The sequence below is a fragment of the Hyaena hyaena genome, unplaced genomic scaffold (genome assembly GCF_003009895.1).
Source record: "Hyaena hyaena isolate Hyena2069 unplaced genomic scaffold, ASM300989v1 scaffold_530, whole genome shotgun sequence".
Taxonomy (NCBI): Eukaryota; Metazoa; Chordata; class Mammalia; order Carnivora; family Hyaenidae; genus Hyaena; species Hyaena hyaena.
The window spans coordinates 911,301-928,223 of record NW_024081163.1 but is presented as its reverse complement, the minus strand read 5'-3'; the positions used below and the strand labels follow the sequence as shown (position 1 = coordinate 928,223).

At 35.6% G+C, this 16,923-nt stretch overlaps 1 protein-coding gene across 1 annotated transcript in view; it reads right to left on the bottom strand.

Annotated features, from left to right (window-relative positions):
• Positions 1 to 16,923, bottom strand: part of ADAMTS6 (ADAM metallopeptidase with thrombospondin type 1 motif 6) — a 131,067-nt gene that overhangs the window by 86,211 nt on the left and 27,933 nt on the right. The window contains exons 4-6 of the mRNA XM_039255521.1: positions 11,264 to 11,333; positions 8,734 to 8,879; positions 6,585 to 6,648 (exon numbers count right to left, since the gene is read on the bottom strand). Of these exons, the coding sequence (XP_039111452.1) occupies positions 6,585 to 6,648; positions 8,734 to 8,879; positions 11,264 to 11,333 (280 nt within the window). The remainder of the gene's footprint in view (positions 1 to 6,584; positions 6,649 to 8,733; positions 8,880 to 11,263; positions 11,334 to 16,923) is intronic.

Here is a 16,923-nt window from a genome sequence, read left to right as displayed (position 1 = left end):
GGGTAGCTCACACATAACGGACACCCAGGCATTACAGGGGGAAAAAAGAACATTAAAACCATTGTATGTTTAGAAAAAAGTACCAAGGTTAACATAAAGAATACAAACACAATAGCTCTATAATACTCCCAAAGTAAACCCACTCTGCTTACTGGAACATACTGAAGTCTTGCTTGCCTGATTCAATCTTTTTTTTTTCTTAAAATTGTCAAGTTGGTTTCTATATAACACCCAGTGCCCTCCCCAATGCCCATCACCCCCCTTCCCCTCTCCCCCATCCTCATCAGCCCTCAGTTTGTTTTCAGCATTCAAGAGTCGCTCATGGTTTGCCTCCCTCCCTCTCCCCAACTATTTTTCCCCTATTCTCCCTCATGGTCCTCCATTAGCTTCCTCCTAATCCATCTATATGTGCAAACATATGGTATCTGTCCTTCTCTGCCTGCCTTATTTCGCTACATGACTCAATCTTAACTACAATCAATTTACTCTTCATGATTTACCATGAAACGCTCTTATAGTCTATATAATAGAAACTTTTAGAATATATTTTTAAAATATAGGAGTTTCTGCTCTAATATAACACATATATTCCTGAAAATCCTCTTTCTGCAAATTTGCACATTAAAAATAATAGGTATATGAGAAAAATAGTGTTAGAGGCAAATAAGTCAAAGATAGAAGACTAACGAACACAATACAATTCTAATAATATACTAGCACAGTTTAAAAAAACATGGCAAATTCCTAACAAAGGAATACTGGAGTAAATATAGGGCTTTATCTTCTAGAAAAAAAAAAGTGAAATAAGTTAATGTGAAAGGATTGAGGATGCTGAGATATAGAGAGAAGAGGCCAATGTACAAAGAACAGGCAGAAACACAAAATAAGGAGTTCCGTGACAGACCATGTGGCCAAACTGAGCAAAAAGAAGAATGTGGGATGAATGGTCATCATATATAGTACAAATTGCCTGTACCATTCAGCTGTATCAATGTAGTTTGACTAGCTGTTGTATCACTTAGTGGCAAAAACTATGCCACAAAATAACTCAATCACTTATAAGCTAATTTTTATTGCAGAGGCAAAGTTGTAACAGAGCAGAGTATACCAAAACTTTATTTTTTATTTTTATTTTTTCAAAGATTTTATTTAGTAATTTATTTTTAAATGTTCCCTTTGAGAGAGTGCAAGTAGGGGAAGGGCAGTGAGAGAGGGGGACAGAGAATCTGAAGTGGGGTCTATGCTGACAGCAGCAAGCCTGATACAGGACTTGAATTTACAAACCGTGAAATATGACCTGTGCTGAAGTTGGATGCTCAACTGACTGAGCCGCCTAAGCATCCTTCAAAGACTTTACTTTTAAGAAACTTCTATTCCCAATGTGGGACTCAAACATATAACTCTGAGACTGAGTCGCATGCCCTACTGACTAGGGCAGCCACAGTCCCCTCAAAACTTCAAATTAGCATATTTTTTTCTAGATTTACGTTGAAAGAATGAAAATTTAAAATGTTTCAGCAAGCCAACTCACTGTATAGGAGAAGGAGAAGAATTAAATTAATGGGTCTGGTACATAGTAAGCGCTCAATAAATGTTAGCAGTAGCCACTACCACTACCACTACCACTTCTGTTGCTGCTACTTCACTAGTAAAGCTGGAAACTAAAGGAGCACTGAGGCAGACATGTGTGGTGTACCCAGTATCTACACTCTCTACTTTATTGCTAACAGAATTCTAATTTTTGGTCAGGAATCTACCTCTCAGGAAATGTGACCTTAACCTCATTTCAGGGGCAAATCTGGATTAGTCTAAACTAATTATAGTAATCCCATTGTTTTTGGCCATGATTGGTTTAAAAATGGGCATGTGGCCTCCAGGCCAAATAAAACATAAAGGGAATCTGTCAGAGGGAGGAGGAGAGGGGCTTTGGGAAAAACGTTCCTTTTAAGTAAGAAAGAGACACAGGAGCAGCTTATCTCTTCTCTTCCTCTGGATATTGTCAGGGCAAAAGTACTTTAGGTGCTCTGATGCTCCACTTACATTTGAATTTCCCCTTCTCAAAGAAGACCTTCAGGAATTTCCCTCATTATCTTGTCAGCTCTTTGGGGATTTTAAAGCGATGTTTTAAACAATTCTTATTCAATAATTTTTTAAAAGAGTTCTGTCAGAATAACTTATTCTATCATTACCAAAAATGGAAATAGTCTACATTTGTTTCCAAAATGATCTAAGGTTGATTTGTTTTGAGAATTTTATATATAATGTTTACAATCTTCTTTATGACATTTTTCTACTGCATAGCTAGACTGTGTAGCTCAGTGTGGTCTAGTATGGTTGCCATGAGCAATGTGTGGCTTTTCAAATTTAAATTAATTCCACTTAAAAGTTCTGTTTTGCAATTACACTAGCCATATTTCAAGTGCCCAATAGCTAATTTGGCTAGTGGCTATCAGGCTAGACAATGCACATATAGAATATTTCCATCACTGAGGAAAATTCTCTTGGACAGTGCTGGCTAAATTATGTGTTCTGAAAGTTTAAATTTTCATATATTAGATTATACTTTAAAAATCCCCGGCTTAAAAACTTATACTCAGGTTGTTTTAACTTAGATAGCATGAAAATAAATTTCAGTGTGGTAACTGATTTATCTCATACTCTGAACTAGTAGAGTCTTAGATTTAAGAACAAAAAATTGTATTTCCATGATATAGTTATGCTAACTATATCATTTGCTGAAAGCTGAAACAGAAGACAAAGCTAATAATAGAAGTGTCAACCTACCAACAGCAGGTTCTACAATTTGAGCATCTAATGTTTACTTATTTTTGAGGGCGAGAAAGAGCATGAGTGGAGGAGGGGCAGAGAGAAAGGCAAAGAGTCTGAGGCAGGCTCCATGCTCTGAATTCTCAGCACAGAGCCTGATGAGGGGCTTGAACCCATGATCTGTGAGATCATGACCTGAGCTGAAGTCAGATGCTTAACCCACTGAGCCACCCAGGTGCCTCTACAATTTGAGCATCTAAAAGGAAGTTTATGGGTAAAAAGCAACAAGCCTGATATGTCTGGCACATTTTTTTCCTTTTTCTCTTACTTATCATACATTATTCATATTATAGTCAGTAACTATCTTATTAGAGCCAAAACATGTGCCTGCCCTTACAATTACATAACAACAGAAACAGATGTGAATTGAGACATGGGTTTGGCTTTCTCACTCCTGTCTAACACAGTATGGTATACAGTAGATATTCTTTTCTTCTATCCTTGTGTAAAATCTCTGTTCTTCTGAAATTCATGCTATTCATCCAAATCACTGTCTGGCTTCATCATTTTTACATCCATCATGGTCAATTTCCCTCAGTTATGAAAGGGTCTGGTACCTGCTTCACAGCCTCATGCTACACTCCAAGTTCTAAAATCATCCTCAATGACCTCAACATCCACATAGAAAACTCAAGTTCCCTCTCTTCGAAGATCCTTGAACTCCTTCATCTCTGCCCAAGGTTAGGCATGCATTCCCTTGGTAGAATTGTCATCATTGAGAATAGTCTCACTTGTCATATCTGAAATGCAAATACAGTCTCTGATCCCCACACCTTCTATCTCCCTCCCCTGGTTCTTCCTACTATACTGTTTTTCTGTTTTTGTTTTTTTTTAATTTTTATGGGTTTTTGATGTTAGGTCCTTAATTTTCTCCTTTTAGCCATCTTTAGACTCCACTGCCTCTCCCACGAGTGCCCTCAAATTCTTTCTGACTTGTTTATTGCTCTGTTGTAGTCTCACCTTTTCCAATCCATTCTCATCTAAAGTATAAATTGGAGGCTAAGTCTTTGAACGGCTCTTACTGCCTCAAGATAAAGATCATGCTCTTTAACCTTAAGTTAAATTGAGTGCCTTGTACTTAATTTTCTTTCTGCCTAGAATGTTCTCATGGTCACTTCTTTCTTTCCTGGTCAGCTCCTTTTTGCCCTTCAGATCTTTATCTGCCTCTGGGAAGTACCCCCTAAATCATTAATTAGGCTAGTGCGAATTTCGTGTGCCTTTAAAGCATCCCATAATTATTCTATCATATCATAGATATGTGGTAATTTTCTGCATTTGAGTGATTTTCCTGGAAATTATAAGATCCTTGAGAGCACAGATTATCATTCTCTCTCTAGAACAACCTGAGATACAGCGGGCACTCAATGATTTGTCGAGTGAATGAATAAATAATGCTAGTAACTTGAAACAGTCATTGTAATTGAAGCTACAAGTAATTACTTTAAGATGCAAATTTAACATCTTAAGAGAGTTAGTCATGTAGATATTTTGGGAGAAGAGTACATAAGGTAAAGGAAACAGGCAATGCAAAAGTACTAAAGGTGGGAGCACGCCTGGTGTGTAAAAGGAAGGAGGCCTGTGTGGCTGGAGTAAAGTTATTGAGCAGGAAAGAGTAAGAGATTAGTTCAGAAAAGTAATGGAAGGTTATATTGTACAGTCTTTGCAGGTCTTTGTAAAGACCTTGGATTTAAGTAAAATGGGGAGCCACTAAAAGGTTTTCAGTAAAGGATATAATCTAATTTACTGTTTCTTATACATTGAGAACTACAGGTAACAAAAGTAGTAATGAGAAATCCACAGAAAAAGCTCTTAAGAGTAATTCAGTAAAAAATGGAGTAGCAGCAGTGGAGGCAGTGAGAACTAGTCAGATCTAGGGTATATCGTGGAGGGAAGGCCAATGGCTTTGAGGGAAAGCCTATCCTAAGGGATTGCTTATGAGCTGTGAGAGAATGAGATCAAGAATAATTAAAAAAAAAAGAAAAAGAAAAAGAAAAAAGGCAGATGGAGCTGTTATCTGAGATGGGAAAACTGAGGGAGGTATAGGTATGTAGAAATGTTTTAGAGATAGCATTTGGACATGTTAAATATTAGATGTCTATTAAAAGTCTAATCAATGGATAAGATATGAGTCTGGAATCCATGAAATAAATCTGGGCTGAAAATATAAATTTGGGGGTCAAATGGCATATGAATGCTATCAAAATTAATGAAACTGGATGAGATCACCAATGTAAATATTAGTAGTATACCAAAAAAGGTCAGTGACTAGGTCCTAGGTACTCTAAGAGGTCAGAGAAAAGAGTAGGAACCAGGAAAGGAGAATGAGAAAAACAAGTAAGAAAAGAAAAGGACAACCAAAGAGTTGTAGCATTATGGAAGCCTAGTGACTATCAGGTAAGATGAACACTCAGAACTGACTATTGAATTTAGCAACATGGAAGTCATCTATAACTTGACAAAAACATTTTTAAAAATGTTTTGTCTATTTTTGAGAGAGAGATAAAAAGACAGAGCACCAGTTGAGGGGGTGGGGGTGTTGCAGAGAGAAGGTAGACACAGAATCTGAAGCAGACTCCAGGCTCTGAGCTGTCAGCAGAGAGCCTGACATGGGGCTCGAACTCATGAGCCATGAGATCATGACCTGAGCTGAAGTCAGACGCTTAACCAACAGAACCACCCAGGCACCCCACACAAGAGCAATTTTAGTAGAATGATGGAGGCAAAAATCTGACAGGAATAATTTTAGGAAAAAATTAGAAGAAGAATTGGATATGGACATATGTAATTCTTTTAAGGAATTTTGTTTCAAAAGGAAGAAAAACATAGGAAAATAACCGGCAGGTTTTTTGTTTTTGTTCCTTAAAGATAGAAGAAATAACAGTGTGTATGTATGTTTATGGAAAAATTCACAAGAGATGATATTGGAAAAATAACCAATTTATGAAATAACTAAGAATTAAAATAGGAATAGAGTTGGAGAGCATGACAATGAGGAATAGTGTGTAAGAGTCTGATGACGTGAAATTAAAAGGTGTGGCTTTTAGATTGGAGGGAGGAAGAATCATATGAAAGGAGAAATGAGATATAAAAAGGATAGTCAATACACTTCCATTCATTCAACAGTTAAGGATGAAGACAACTTTAGAGGGCTAAAGTTAATATAAGTATCTTTAGAGGACAGGGGGTTTCCATTAGAACAAAGAAAGTGAAGAGAAGGAAAATTCAGAGACATCGGAATATAAAGGGCTTTTGCTGCCAAGGGATCTTGAATTCCTAAGGGCACGGAAGAAAAGTTTCAAAAGTTGGGCAGAGATAGGAAATGGAAGATGTGACATGCAGAACTTTATGGAATTGGGTGGCAAGACATGAGGAATGATGTGGGAATCTGGGGTTTCTTACAGTGGCAAACATAAAATAGGATAAAGGGCATAATAAGATTAATCCTGGTGGACTCAGAAAAGATAGTGGTGGCAAAAGTGTGAGTGTTGGGGGAACAAGTCATTTTGGGGGACCTATGACTTTCTCTTGATACCTCTTGGAGGAGACTGTATTTGCCCCCAGTGATGGAGCCTTCCCTAGTTCCTTGTTGATGGAATTGCTGGATCTGAGGCCGGTTCCACTCATTATTAACAACTTAAAAAATTCATGTGACCTTCATACACAAGGATTTATGATCAAATAGCTTCCAGTTTTAAAAATTTCCCTGCTCTAGGGGAAATGTAAGCTAATTTTTCATAGCAAAGTTTGGTTTTACTTACATCTGTGTTACAGGAGCGATACCGTTTCCTTTCCCCAAGGCAATATTTTCCACCTCCTGAAGGTCTGAAAACACATTTTGTTTAACATGTGAATATATCTGTCTACATAAAGTGTACATATATTGCTTGACAAAAACACATTAGCATTAATTTTAAGAAAATACAAAATTTGACATTTTATTCATTATTAAAGTAATAGTCATGCTGGTGATTGTTAACAATGATGATTATGGTTGTTGAACATAAAAATTAAGCCAGTTTGCTATGAATAACTTTTTAAGGCTCTGAATTGTCAAGACTTACATTCTTAAGAAAATGCAACTAAATAAATTTCTTTTCTAGTTATCATAGTAAGCAGGTGCTCAGTTCAACACAATGAGTTTAAAAATCACTTATAATGAAAAGCCATTTGAATCTTATTCAACAAAAGCCATAATCTGATGTTATCTGTTCACCACCTAGGAAACAGGTAAGTTTACGATTTTTTCCAAACTGCAACAAAAGCCTACTAAATTACTCTCTGGAAATAGCTTTGGTTCAAAGTAAATAATGCAGAAACGAATTTCTATCTCATTATATGAAGTTTGAAAAATTACATCTGTAAATAAGATGGCTTTGCATTATATAAATACTGCATATTACACTCATATTAATGAAAAAGTAAGATGCCCAATATTTGATTTGCATGTAAATTAATTTTTAAAGTATTTAACACCAGAAAAAGCCATATGTTATTATTTGGGCATGCTATTTTGAATGGAAAAAACTAACTTCTTTTATAACTATCTGGGTATATTACTTTTTATCATAGAATTTTATAATTTTGGTTATTGATTTACAGTAGCCTGCAGTGAACTTAGGTAATCATTCTGTACTTGTTTGAAAAACAAGATCAAGTATAATTATATTTTTGGCTCACTGGTAATCAGTGGAATAATTAAAGTTACATTTTGAATGCCAGAGAATACTGACTCTAAGAAGGAAAAGAAATGGCCCAGTTTAAACCAGCTTGGGAGCAATAGGTTAGTCAGACAAAAACAAGGGCCAGGGGATGGCGGTGGCATGACTGGTTGATGAGTGGGTGACAGTGAGCTCTGTTTAGCAGGAAGATAATAATGGAAAGAAAGTTGGGGAATGGAAACACAGAACTGTGTAAAGGGAAATAATTTCAAGCTGAAAAGAGTAAAAAAGAACAAAAGAGATGTTCAGAGAGAGGAACCAAAGAGAAGGATCCTGAGTCAAGAAGAGAAAAATTAAAAATTAAAGCAACTTTTACCCCAGGAAGGGGAAAAAAGCAGAAGGGATATAACGCCACGCTGTACCAAACATTAGTTGGGACAGGAGGCCTGCAACCTGAGCTCTAGACAAAAATGGGAGTACTTGACATGCAGCAGCTAAGGAGCAGTTTGGTGTCTGGGTGGACAAGAAAGTCCAGCTGGGAGACTCTGGTCCACCTGTAATGGGCACTGGTGAGAGGGAGAGGCAATTCAGCTACCAGAGAATACTGATGGGGCTGGCCTTAAGCCAGGGGGACTCTGACCAGAGAAAAAGAGTGGTGGGAGAGGAGCAGTCCAACCTGCATGAAACAGTCATGAGGAGAAAAGTGGTGGCAGCTCTGGAAAATGATTAATAGGGGCATGTGAATGGAAACTATTTTAACACATGGGCAGTATTCTTTTCATTGTGATTTGTGATGCGAATCAAGGCATTTCAACCCTTGAAGTGCTCTCATTGGTCCTTTTAATACTAATGTAGCAGTAATAATTTTATGTGACATGTGAAAAGAACTTAGGTTTCCTGGGAATAATGGTAATGCAGCTAAGACCAGACCTGGATTCATCCATAATTCAGTAGTTTTCGGAGGAGGAAATCTATCTGATTATTACTAGATTAAAAGTCTGGCTATACCTGGAATAGATACACAATGCTATTCTTTTTTCTTTTATTTTTAGTTACACAGTAAGAGTGGGTGGGGAGAAAAAGAGTCTGTCTAACAAGGCTCTTCTACCTCCCTGTGCCTATTGCTTGTTCAGAAGACAAACACTTGGCTCACTACTGAAACGTTTTTACAGATAACATGTGAAACCACAGCTTTGAATCATTTCCAACTGTGTCTTTTTGTTGGCTCCGGCTTACTTTAGCTACTTACGCTGGACTGTCACAGTGTCTTAGGGATGAGGAGACGCCGCCCCCGCAGGTTCTGCTGCACTCTCCCCATAGTGACCAGGGACCCCAGCCCCCATCTATGCTCTGGGGCCAAGTGCCAAAAGGAACACAATCTCCCTGATAACACCACTGCAAGATTTCACAGAAAACACAGAATTAGCTTTTAGGCAGATACAGCTATCAGGTTTGAAATACATAAGGGTCCGGCAATGACCAATTACCAGCATTAGCATTCTCCAATAGATAACAGACTGAGAGTTCTTTAACTGTTTAGACAATGGCAAAGGTGCATGTGATTTGAAAATTATCTTTAGGTGGGCAATGATTTATACATCTCTAACACATACCAAGAGTCTAGAAAACTTGACTTTACTTCCTTTTTTATTTCCTTGCTTCCAGAATCCTAGTGTTTCTTATTAAAGAGACCTCAAAAGTCTTTTTTAGATATTTTAGCATTAAAATATTTTTTCTCTATATTTCTCTATATATTTTTCTCTATATTAATATATTTCTCTATATTAGACTCATGAAATGATAACGCAATATGGAAAGTTCCCCAGTAAGGAATTTTTATGATGGTAATTGCTTTTACTTAAAAAAAAAAAAAAAAAAAAAAAAACTCGTTGAGGCTACAATAGTAAAAGAATGTGTTGTGGCATTTCATCTACACGAGTCCTGCAGACATAATAAAAGTAATGCCAAGATACTAGGGACGGGGTACAAAAAACTCTTACATACACTGCCTAGCCATGTGTATATAACCCCTGCATGAACATGTGTACTGGAATTCTTTCAGCTTTACTCTACAGTAAACCACACATACTGCATGTAAGTAGAAAGCCAGGAATAATTTATCGAGATGCAGACATCACATAATCAGCTCATAACTCTAACATGATAAATCTTATTTGGAGAATATGGTAAAAATGAAATCTTTTTTTCTAAACCAAGAATTTCTAGGCTTTTATTGGTGCTTTTTTCTGAATTATCGAATTTTGACAAACCATCCTGATGCTGTGAAAATCATTTTTTTTTTTTTTTGGACATTATTCCCTTATTTTATTTATTTATTTTTTTTTTACAAATAGTTTATTGTCAAATTAGTTTCTACTGTGAAAATCATTTTTAATATTAATAACAATAAAACATTATTAGAATACTATCAGTAATATCAGATATATAAAAAAATCAACTTCATATTAAAATGTGAAGGTATTATAATATGCAATGCTTAGAAAGTAATCAGTTTATTACACTACTTTCATGTATCTGGAATTTTTTCACTTTTCACCATTTCATGGCTACCACCTTAGATGAAATAGGCAAATGAAATAGCTTCTTACCTGGTCTCTCTGGCTCTACTTTTTTTCTACCTATAATCAATCTATTCTCTAGTAAGCACTTCAGGAGAGATCTTTTTAAAACATTATCATATCATGTCACTTTTTGCTTAAACAATTGCACTAGTTTCCTGCCTCCCTTAACTCTGGTCATCAGTATCCTTTGTGATCACTATCTCCTTCTCCAGTCTTATTCTCTCTCGCACAGTTTGGTCCAGACCACGGGAATTCTTTATTTTCCTCAGTACACTAAATTTGTTCCCTCTTTTGGGCATTTGCATTTGCTGGTCCTTCTGGGAATATTCTTCTCTTAATTATTTATGTTGTTGTCTTCTCATCATTCAGTCTCAAGGTCCTTTCATCAGAGAGGTCTTTCCTTGACAACCCTCATTCTGAACATGGGGTACCTCCCCCTCACCTCCCCTTCTCCAACTCTAGACTGTAATAGAGAATACACCTCCTACTTTAGTTCCCTCTTACCACTTAATACTATTTTATTTTTTTATTATTTTGTTTAAAAAATTTTTTAACATTTATTTATTACTGAGGGACAGAGAAAGACAGAGCATGAGAAGGGGAGGGGCAGAGAGAGAGGGAGACACAGAATCTGAAGTAGGTTCCAGGTCTGAGATAGCTGTCAGCACAGAGCCCGACATGAGGCTCAAACCTCCAAACCATGATATCATGACCTGAGCCAAAGTCGGATGCGTCACAGACTGAGCCACCCAGGTACCCCCACTTAAAACTATTTTAAATTACTCTATTTATTTTTCAAATTACTTCTTTATTATTTGTCTCTTCTCATTAGTATGTAAAACCAGGGGATGCACATATGGCTATTTATTTATTTAAAAATTATAAGCGTAGCATAATACTCATTTTAGGCAGTTCATCTATGCTTTTTCTAAAACTATGTTTTGAAGGGAAAAGTTCAGCAACATATCTAAGTCCACAAATAATCAAGTTATTTGACCAAAATATATCCTGAGAAGCAGGATAACATGAAGGTTGAGAACTGAGACCTGAATAAGAACTGAGATATTGAGTAAGTAACTTCATCTGTCTGCACCTGAGCTTTTTCATAAGTAAAAAGGTAAATAATAATAGAGCCTATAGCATGGAAGATTAAATAAAGATAATGTGAAGAACCTGGTATAGGGGTGTAGAAAGTACCTGATATAATGTTAGTGATGATGGGTCAAATTGTTTAATTTCTCTGGATCTCCATTTTCTTATCTGTAAACTGGAACAATAACACAATCCATCTAGTAGGGCACATAAAGTGAGTAGAGTAATAGTTGACTCATATCAAAAAACTTCAACTAAATTAGCTAATATCACTGTTAAAATGGAATGCTCACATGTAGGAATGAGGGTTTTGCAACTTGCAGAGAAAGCTAAGTTCCTGCCCTGATGATGATACTAAATTCTTGGAAGGCTACACAAATCTTCCAGGATACAGAAAAGAATCAATAGGTACCCTTAGGAAGATTTGTTTCTCTCCACAATGAATGACTCACATTTATCTCTTCCTATAGGTGATGGCTCTGAGCATTTTTTCAAAAATTTGTTGAGGGGCGCCTGAGTGGCTCAGTAGGTTGAGAGTCTGGTTTCGGCTCAGGTCATGATCTCAGAGTTTGTGGGTCTGAACCCACACTGGGCTCTGTACTGACAGCATGGAGCCTGGAAGCTGCTTCTATTCTGTGCCCCGCCGCCCCCCCACTCCCATTCATGCTCTCTCCCTCTATCTCAAAAATAAACATTAAAAATTTAAAATAAATTTGCTTTATAAAAATTTGTTGTATTTTAATATCCCTTATTTAAAAACATTACTTGAACTAAAAAGACATAAACAAAAGCAGTTGACCCATTTCTCCCACCCCTGACCCCCATCTCTGGCAAACACCAAACTATTCTCTGTATCTATGAGTCTGTTTTTAAAGAAATATACCTACATATTAAATACATAATGTTATATAGCAATAAATATGCTATTTAAATTTAATTAAAATTTAAATTTCAGTTCCACAGATGCACTAGCCACATTCCTAGGGCTTCATAGCCACACATGGCCAGTAGCTAGTAGGTTGGACAGAGCAAATACAAAGAATTTGTCATCACAGAATGTTCTATTATAAATGCTGAATGTCTAGAACAATGTCTAGCATGTAGTAGATATACAATAAAATTTACTGAATTGATGAATACATTAGTTAAAGTACAGAATTCTGTGTCCTATTCTGGACCACATGTCCAGATCCTTACTACATGTAAGTAAGGAATTAGAGATACTGGAGGGTAAAAAAATGTCAAAGTCATCTTTGTTTCCATGATAGTTGCACTAAGTCACTTTTTAGTAGTTGTAACAACATAAAGGAATCTTTGAGAGAAGTGCTAGGTAATTAATTTTCATTTGTCCACAAAAAATTAGGCAAGAGTAAGTAAAAATCCGATTGGCTATAAGGCAGAACATTCTGACCCTAAGTCTAATCAATATTAAAGTAGGACATTAAGAAAAATGATTAGTTTTGGGCAATGGAAATTGCCATGAAGAAAAAACTCATAGGTCTAAAATGGTGAACCAGAGGTAGCGGCTGATAATACAGTGCCAAAACTGGGAGAAAGGCAGCTAATAATAACGTATATGTGAGAGACAGGAAATATTTTAGCAGCCAGTGTACGGCATAATTGATTTTGAAGACCAACCATTTGTATAATGATATACCAGCTGCGTTAGGCCTTCACCTATACAAAAGTCACAATTTGAGCCAAATAATCTCTAATTTTGCATTTTTGTTATTACAAGTAGCTATGTATAATAATAATAGTAATAATAATAATAATAAGTATGTATGTATGTATTTTGAGAGTGAGCAAGAGAGAGGAGGGGAGAGGGGCAGAGGGAGAGAGAGAATGAATCTTAAGCAGGCTCCATACTCGGTGCAGAGCCCAATGTGGGGCTCGATCCCATGACCCTGAAATCATGACCTAATCCAAAATCAAGAGTCAGATGGACACTCAACTGACTGAGTCACCTAGGTAACCCATATAATAATATTTATGCCTGCATTTATTTTCTTATGAGAATAACTAGCAATGTATTATTTTTTAAATACTCTTAAAATTTACCTATTTTTCAAGTTGGAAGTTTAGCATTATTGATATTGAATAATATTAAAATTTTACTTTACATTTATTTTGTATAATCACAGAGCTCAATCTAAAGCTCAGAGAGACTCTGAAATGATGTGGTATAAGCACTTCATTTTTTCATATGAAGAAACATGTAACTTAAGGAGGCTAACTTGCCCATAGTCACTTAGGGGCAGATAAAAATTATCTGTCCAAAAATACACAAAAATCAGTGGGGAAAAAAACCCAACTACTGGTATAGGATTATATATTTGAAGTATATTATAGTATTATAGAATACTGGACTACCTTTACTTCATAAAATACAAAAAAAAACTAGGAGAAAAATTCTTAGCTGCAAGTATACAACCCTATGTTATTTCAGAACTCTTTGAGTATTCTTATAAATTACAGATTTAAAAAAAACTTTATTTTTGTATTTTTAAGAGGACAGAGAAATTGTGAAGGCTATAAGAATACCGAAAGACGTAGGTTCCAAAGTATTTAATAATAACTGTTATACGTGTTTGCTGGATGCTCACAAAATATAGGACATGGAAAGCAGTCACATAAATTGTTGTTTTCCTTTTAAAATTTATTCTTAAGGTAAAAGACAAATGCAATATTCAGTTTGTAGGATGCTTCTCAGTTCTCATCATTAATTAACACCTACACAGCTGTAGTATTTCATATGTGGCTTGCTAGAACCTTTTATTGTATAAATTCATGTTATTGAATTGTATCCATTCCATGGAGTTAAAATAGACAATTGTATCAGAAAGTTAAATAACAAATATTAATGGCTAAAAAATGAAGAATTCAAAATAGTAATATAAGTATCAGTCATCTAGACATTGACAAAAGACTAGTGTCTAGCTTAATAACTAGTCAACAACTTAGTTAATTAGTTAACAAGTTAACAGTTATAGTCTGTGTATAGTCTGTGTTACAAACCTGAGTTCTTATTCTATTAATATCTTTGGTCCAAAGCAAGTCATTTGTTTATTCACATTCCCTAACTATAAAAGAGGGACTAATTATTCTAATTTTAAAATCCAATGTGGTTTGGATTAGGACAGCTTTAGAAATTAGTTCTGTGCAGATATGCTTTCAAAGAAATTAAAAATCTACCAAAGGACTTGGTTGATTTTGATCTCTGGCAAAATGGTCTTCTGCGTTATGTTTAGTTCAGTAAAGGACTTTGAGTTATATTTACTTACAGTAAAAGATCTCTTTGGAATTCTTGCTATTTCTCTGCTCTAGCAGTGGTTAAGTATCTTGATGTAGTATATGACTTTAGAGGAGAAATTTAATTAAATTAATAATAAATGCTTTATGAAAAGTGAAAACTCTAGGGAATTTCATGTAGATCAAGTTAGTTGAGCTAATTTTCTAGATTATTACATTAATTAATATGTACTAAAATTTTAATGTAAGTCATAAGTAATATAATATTACACAAAATAAAGCAATTTGAACTATATAAATCTTATAAGCACACAAAGCTGAGAATTTTGAGTATTGTATTTTCTACTTTTCTTCTTCTTTTTGTTTCATCAAGTTGCTGAACCTGTGAAAGTTCTGTTTCTACAGGCACAGGATTTTACTTCATTTCTGAAAACTACAGAAGTTAAATATTCAGATGGAGACCAGATCTTTATTCTCAAAGGTTATATCCAATCTAGTGATTTTGGACTATTCTAAATTATCCATTGTGTTACTTCAGCCTAAATTTTCTAGATAAGTTGGTAAATTTGGCTTTCTTTTTGCTAATTCAGGTGTGTTAAACCAGATTCACCAGGTCTGTTGTGTTACTTCAGCCTAAATTTTCTGGATAAATTGGGTAAATTTGGCCTTCTTTTTGCTCATTCAGTCATGTTAAACCAGATTCGGAAAGGTGATGGAACTGAAACTATCACATTTCAAGAATAAAATATCATATTGCTCATTTTTGCTTTTTACATTCCTTCTAAATAAAATATGTTATTAAAACTATCTAGAACGACAATACATTCCAGTGAGGCTTTAAAGGTTTTCTTAGGAAACACTCATCCTAAACAACATTTTTTGATATTAGACCACTAAATTTCATGATCTACATCAGGGAATTATGTTCAAATAAGATATATTACAAATAAAACAATCTACATGAGAATTTGTCAGAATTCCACAAAGGAAAATTTCAAGATGAGTATATACAGTATTTAAAAATATATACACGTATATTTTTTTAAATAAGAACCATTTTAAAATGTGATTATGGTAGATCTTGTACCATAGCCAACACTTTGGGTCCAGCCAGCATCTGGAATGACAGACCCCTTAGGAAATCCTAAGATTCTGAAGGAAGTGATACTGGTGATTCAATATGGAACTTTCTTCCCAAGTCAGAAAGGCTGAGAGCTGGAGCACACAGCACTATTAAAAGCCTTATCTTTCCACTGTGCAGGTGCGGGAATATAAAAGCTTATTTCAGCCCAAATTCTAAATCAGAACTTGTCATCCCATACTATTTAAATTTCTAGAGCAATTGAAACGACTATTCTTTTTTCACTTCCTGCGTTTATAGTTTGGGACCCAGTCAAAACATTATATTTTACTCTAAGTGAATTAAGATCTAGGACTACAAATGTCCTATTACATATCTAGTGCTTTAAAAGGGTATATAACCATCCTATTTTAATCCAGCCCTCTGTTTCCCATGAAAGATAACAGGAATCAATGCCATATATTCATAAACCAGAATGCTGGGATTTACCTCTAATTGGTCTTTTAGAATCAATAAATCAATCCTTTGGCTATAAACCAAGTTTTTGAAACTTTTTGGTCACCATCAGGGTTTGCAATGATTGAGTTTTGATTTTCCTAATATCCTGTTCAGTAACAACGTCAACACTACTATCAGAGTTTTTACAGTCTAAATCTTTGTTTATTATTTTATCATGGATGGCATTCCTCCGATTCCTATCCAAAGGGCTATCGTTGATGCCATGTCTAAGGAAAGTTCTTTTGCCTGAAAGTTATATTGATTGATTTGTAGGAGCGTGACCCGTGGACACAGAGTACCAGCACACCGTCTGGGCTCATCAAATTTCCTCCTTTGGTTAATGCTACTGTCCCTGAGCACATCCATTCAGACCATATGGTTCTTATTCAATACTTGAATGGCTTATTCAGGCAAACATCCAATGGCTGTAATAGCGATGTCAGACCCCCCAGGACTCACGCAAAGATCAGTTTTTAATTTTTTGGCCATATTTCTTACTCCATCTGCTAAATGTGCATGGAACAGTTCCCATACTTACATGGAACATTTGTGGAACTGCGCCCCCGGGCAGGGATCCCATATCTTTTGCAGCCAGAGTTTGACGAGATCATTGTGGATCCAGTACTCTGGATATGTCTATGCTATCACTTGAGCAGCGTTTTTCCCTCCCCCAACATTTTTTTTTAAAGAAAAAAAAAGGATTTATTCAAAAAACCATGAGCAGCTTTGGTTTTATCCTGCTGGCTAGACTGGATGTAGGTTTTTTTCTCATTCCTTCTGAAGATAGTGGTTTTAAAATTCAGAGTTGAGATCAGAGGTCAGTCATGGGTATTCCATTCATTTTTCTCAGACATTCAAACTCATGTTTATACTCTCTGATCCTCATTAGTGCCAGTTAAGACAGTCAGGTGAAGAATTTTCTGCCCACCATTAT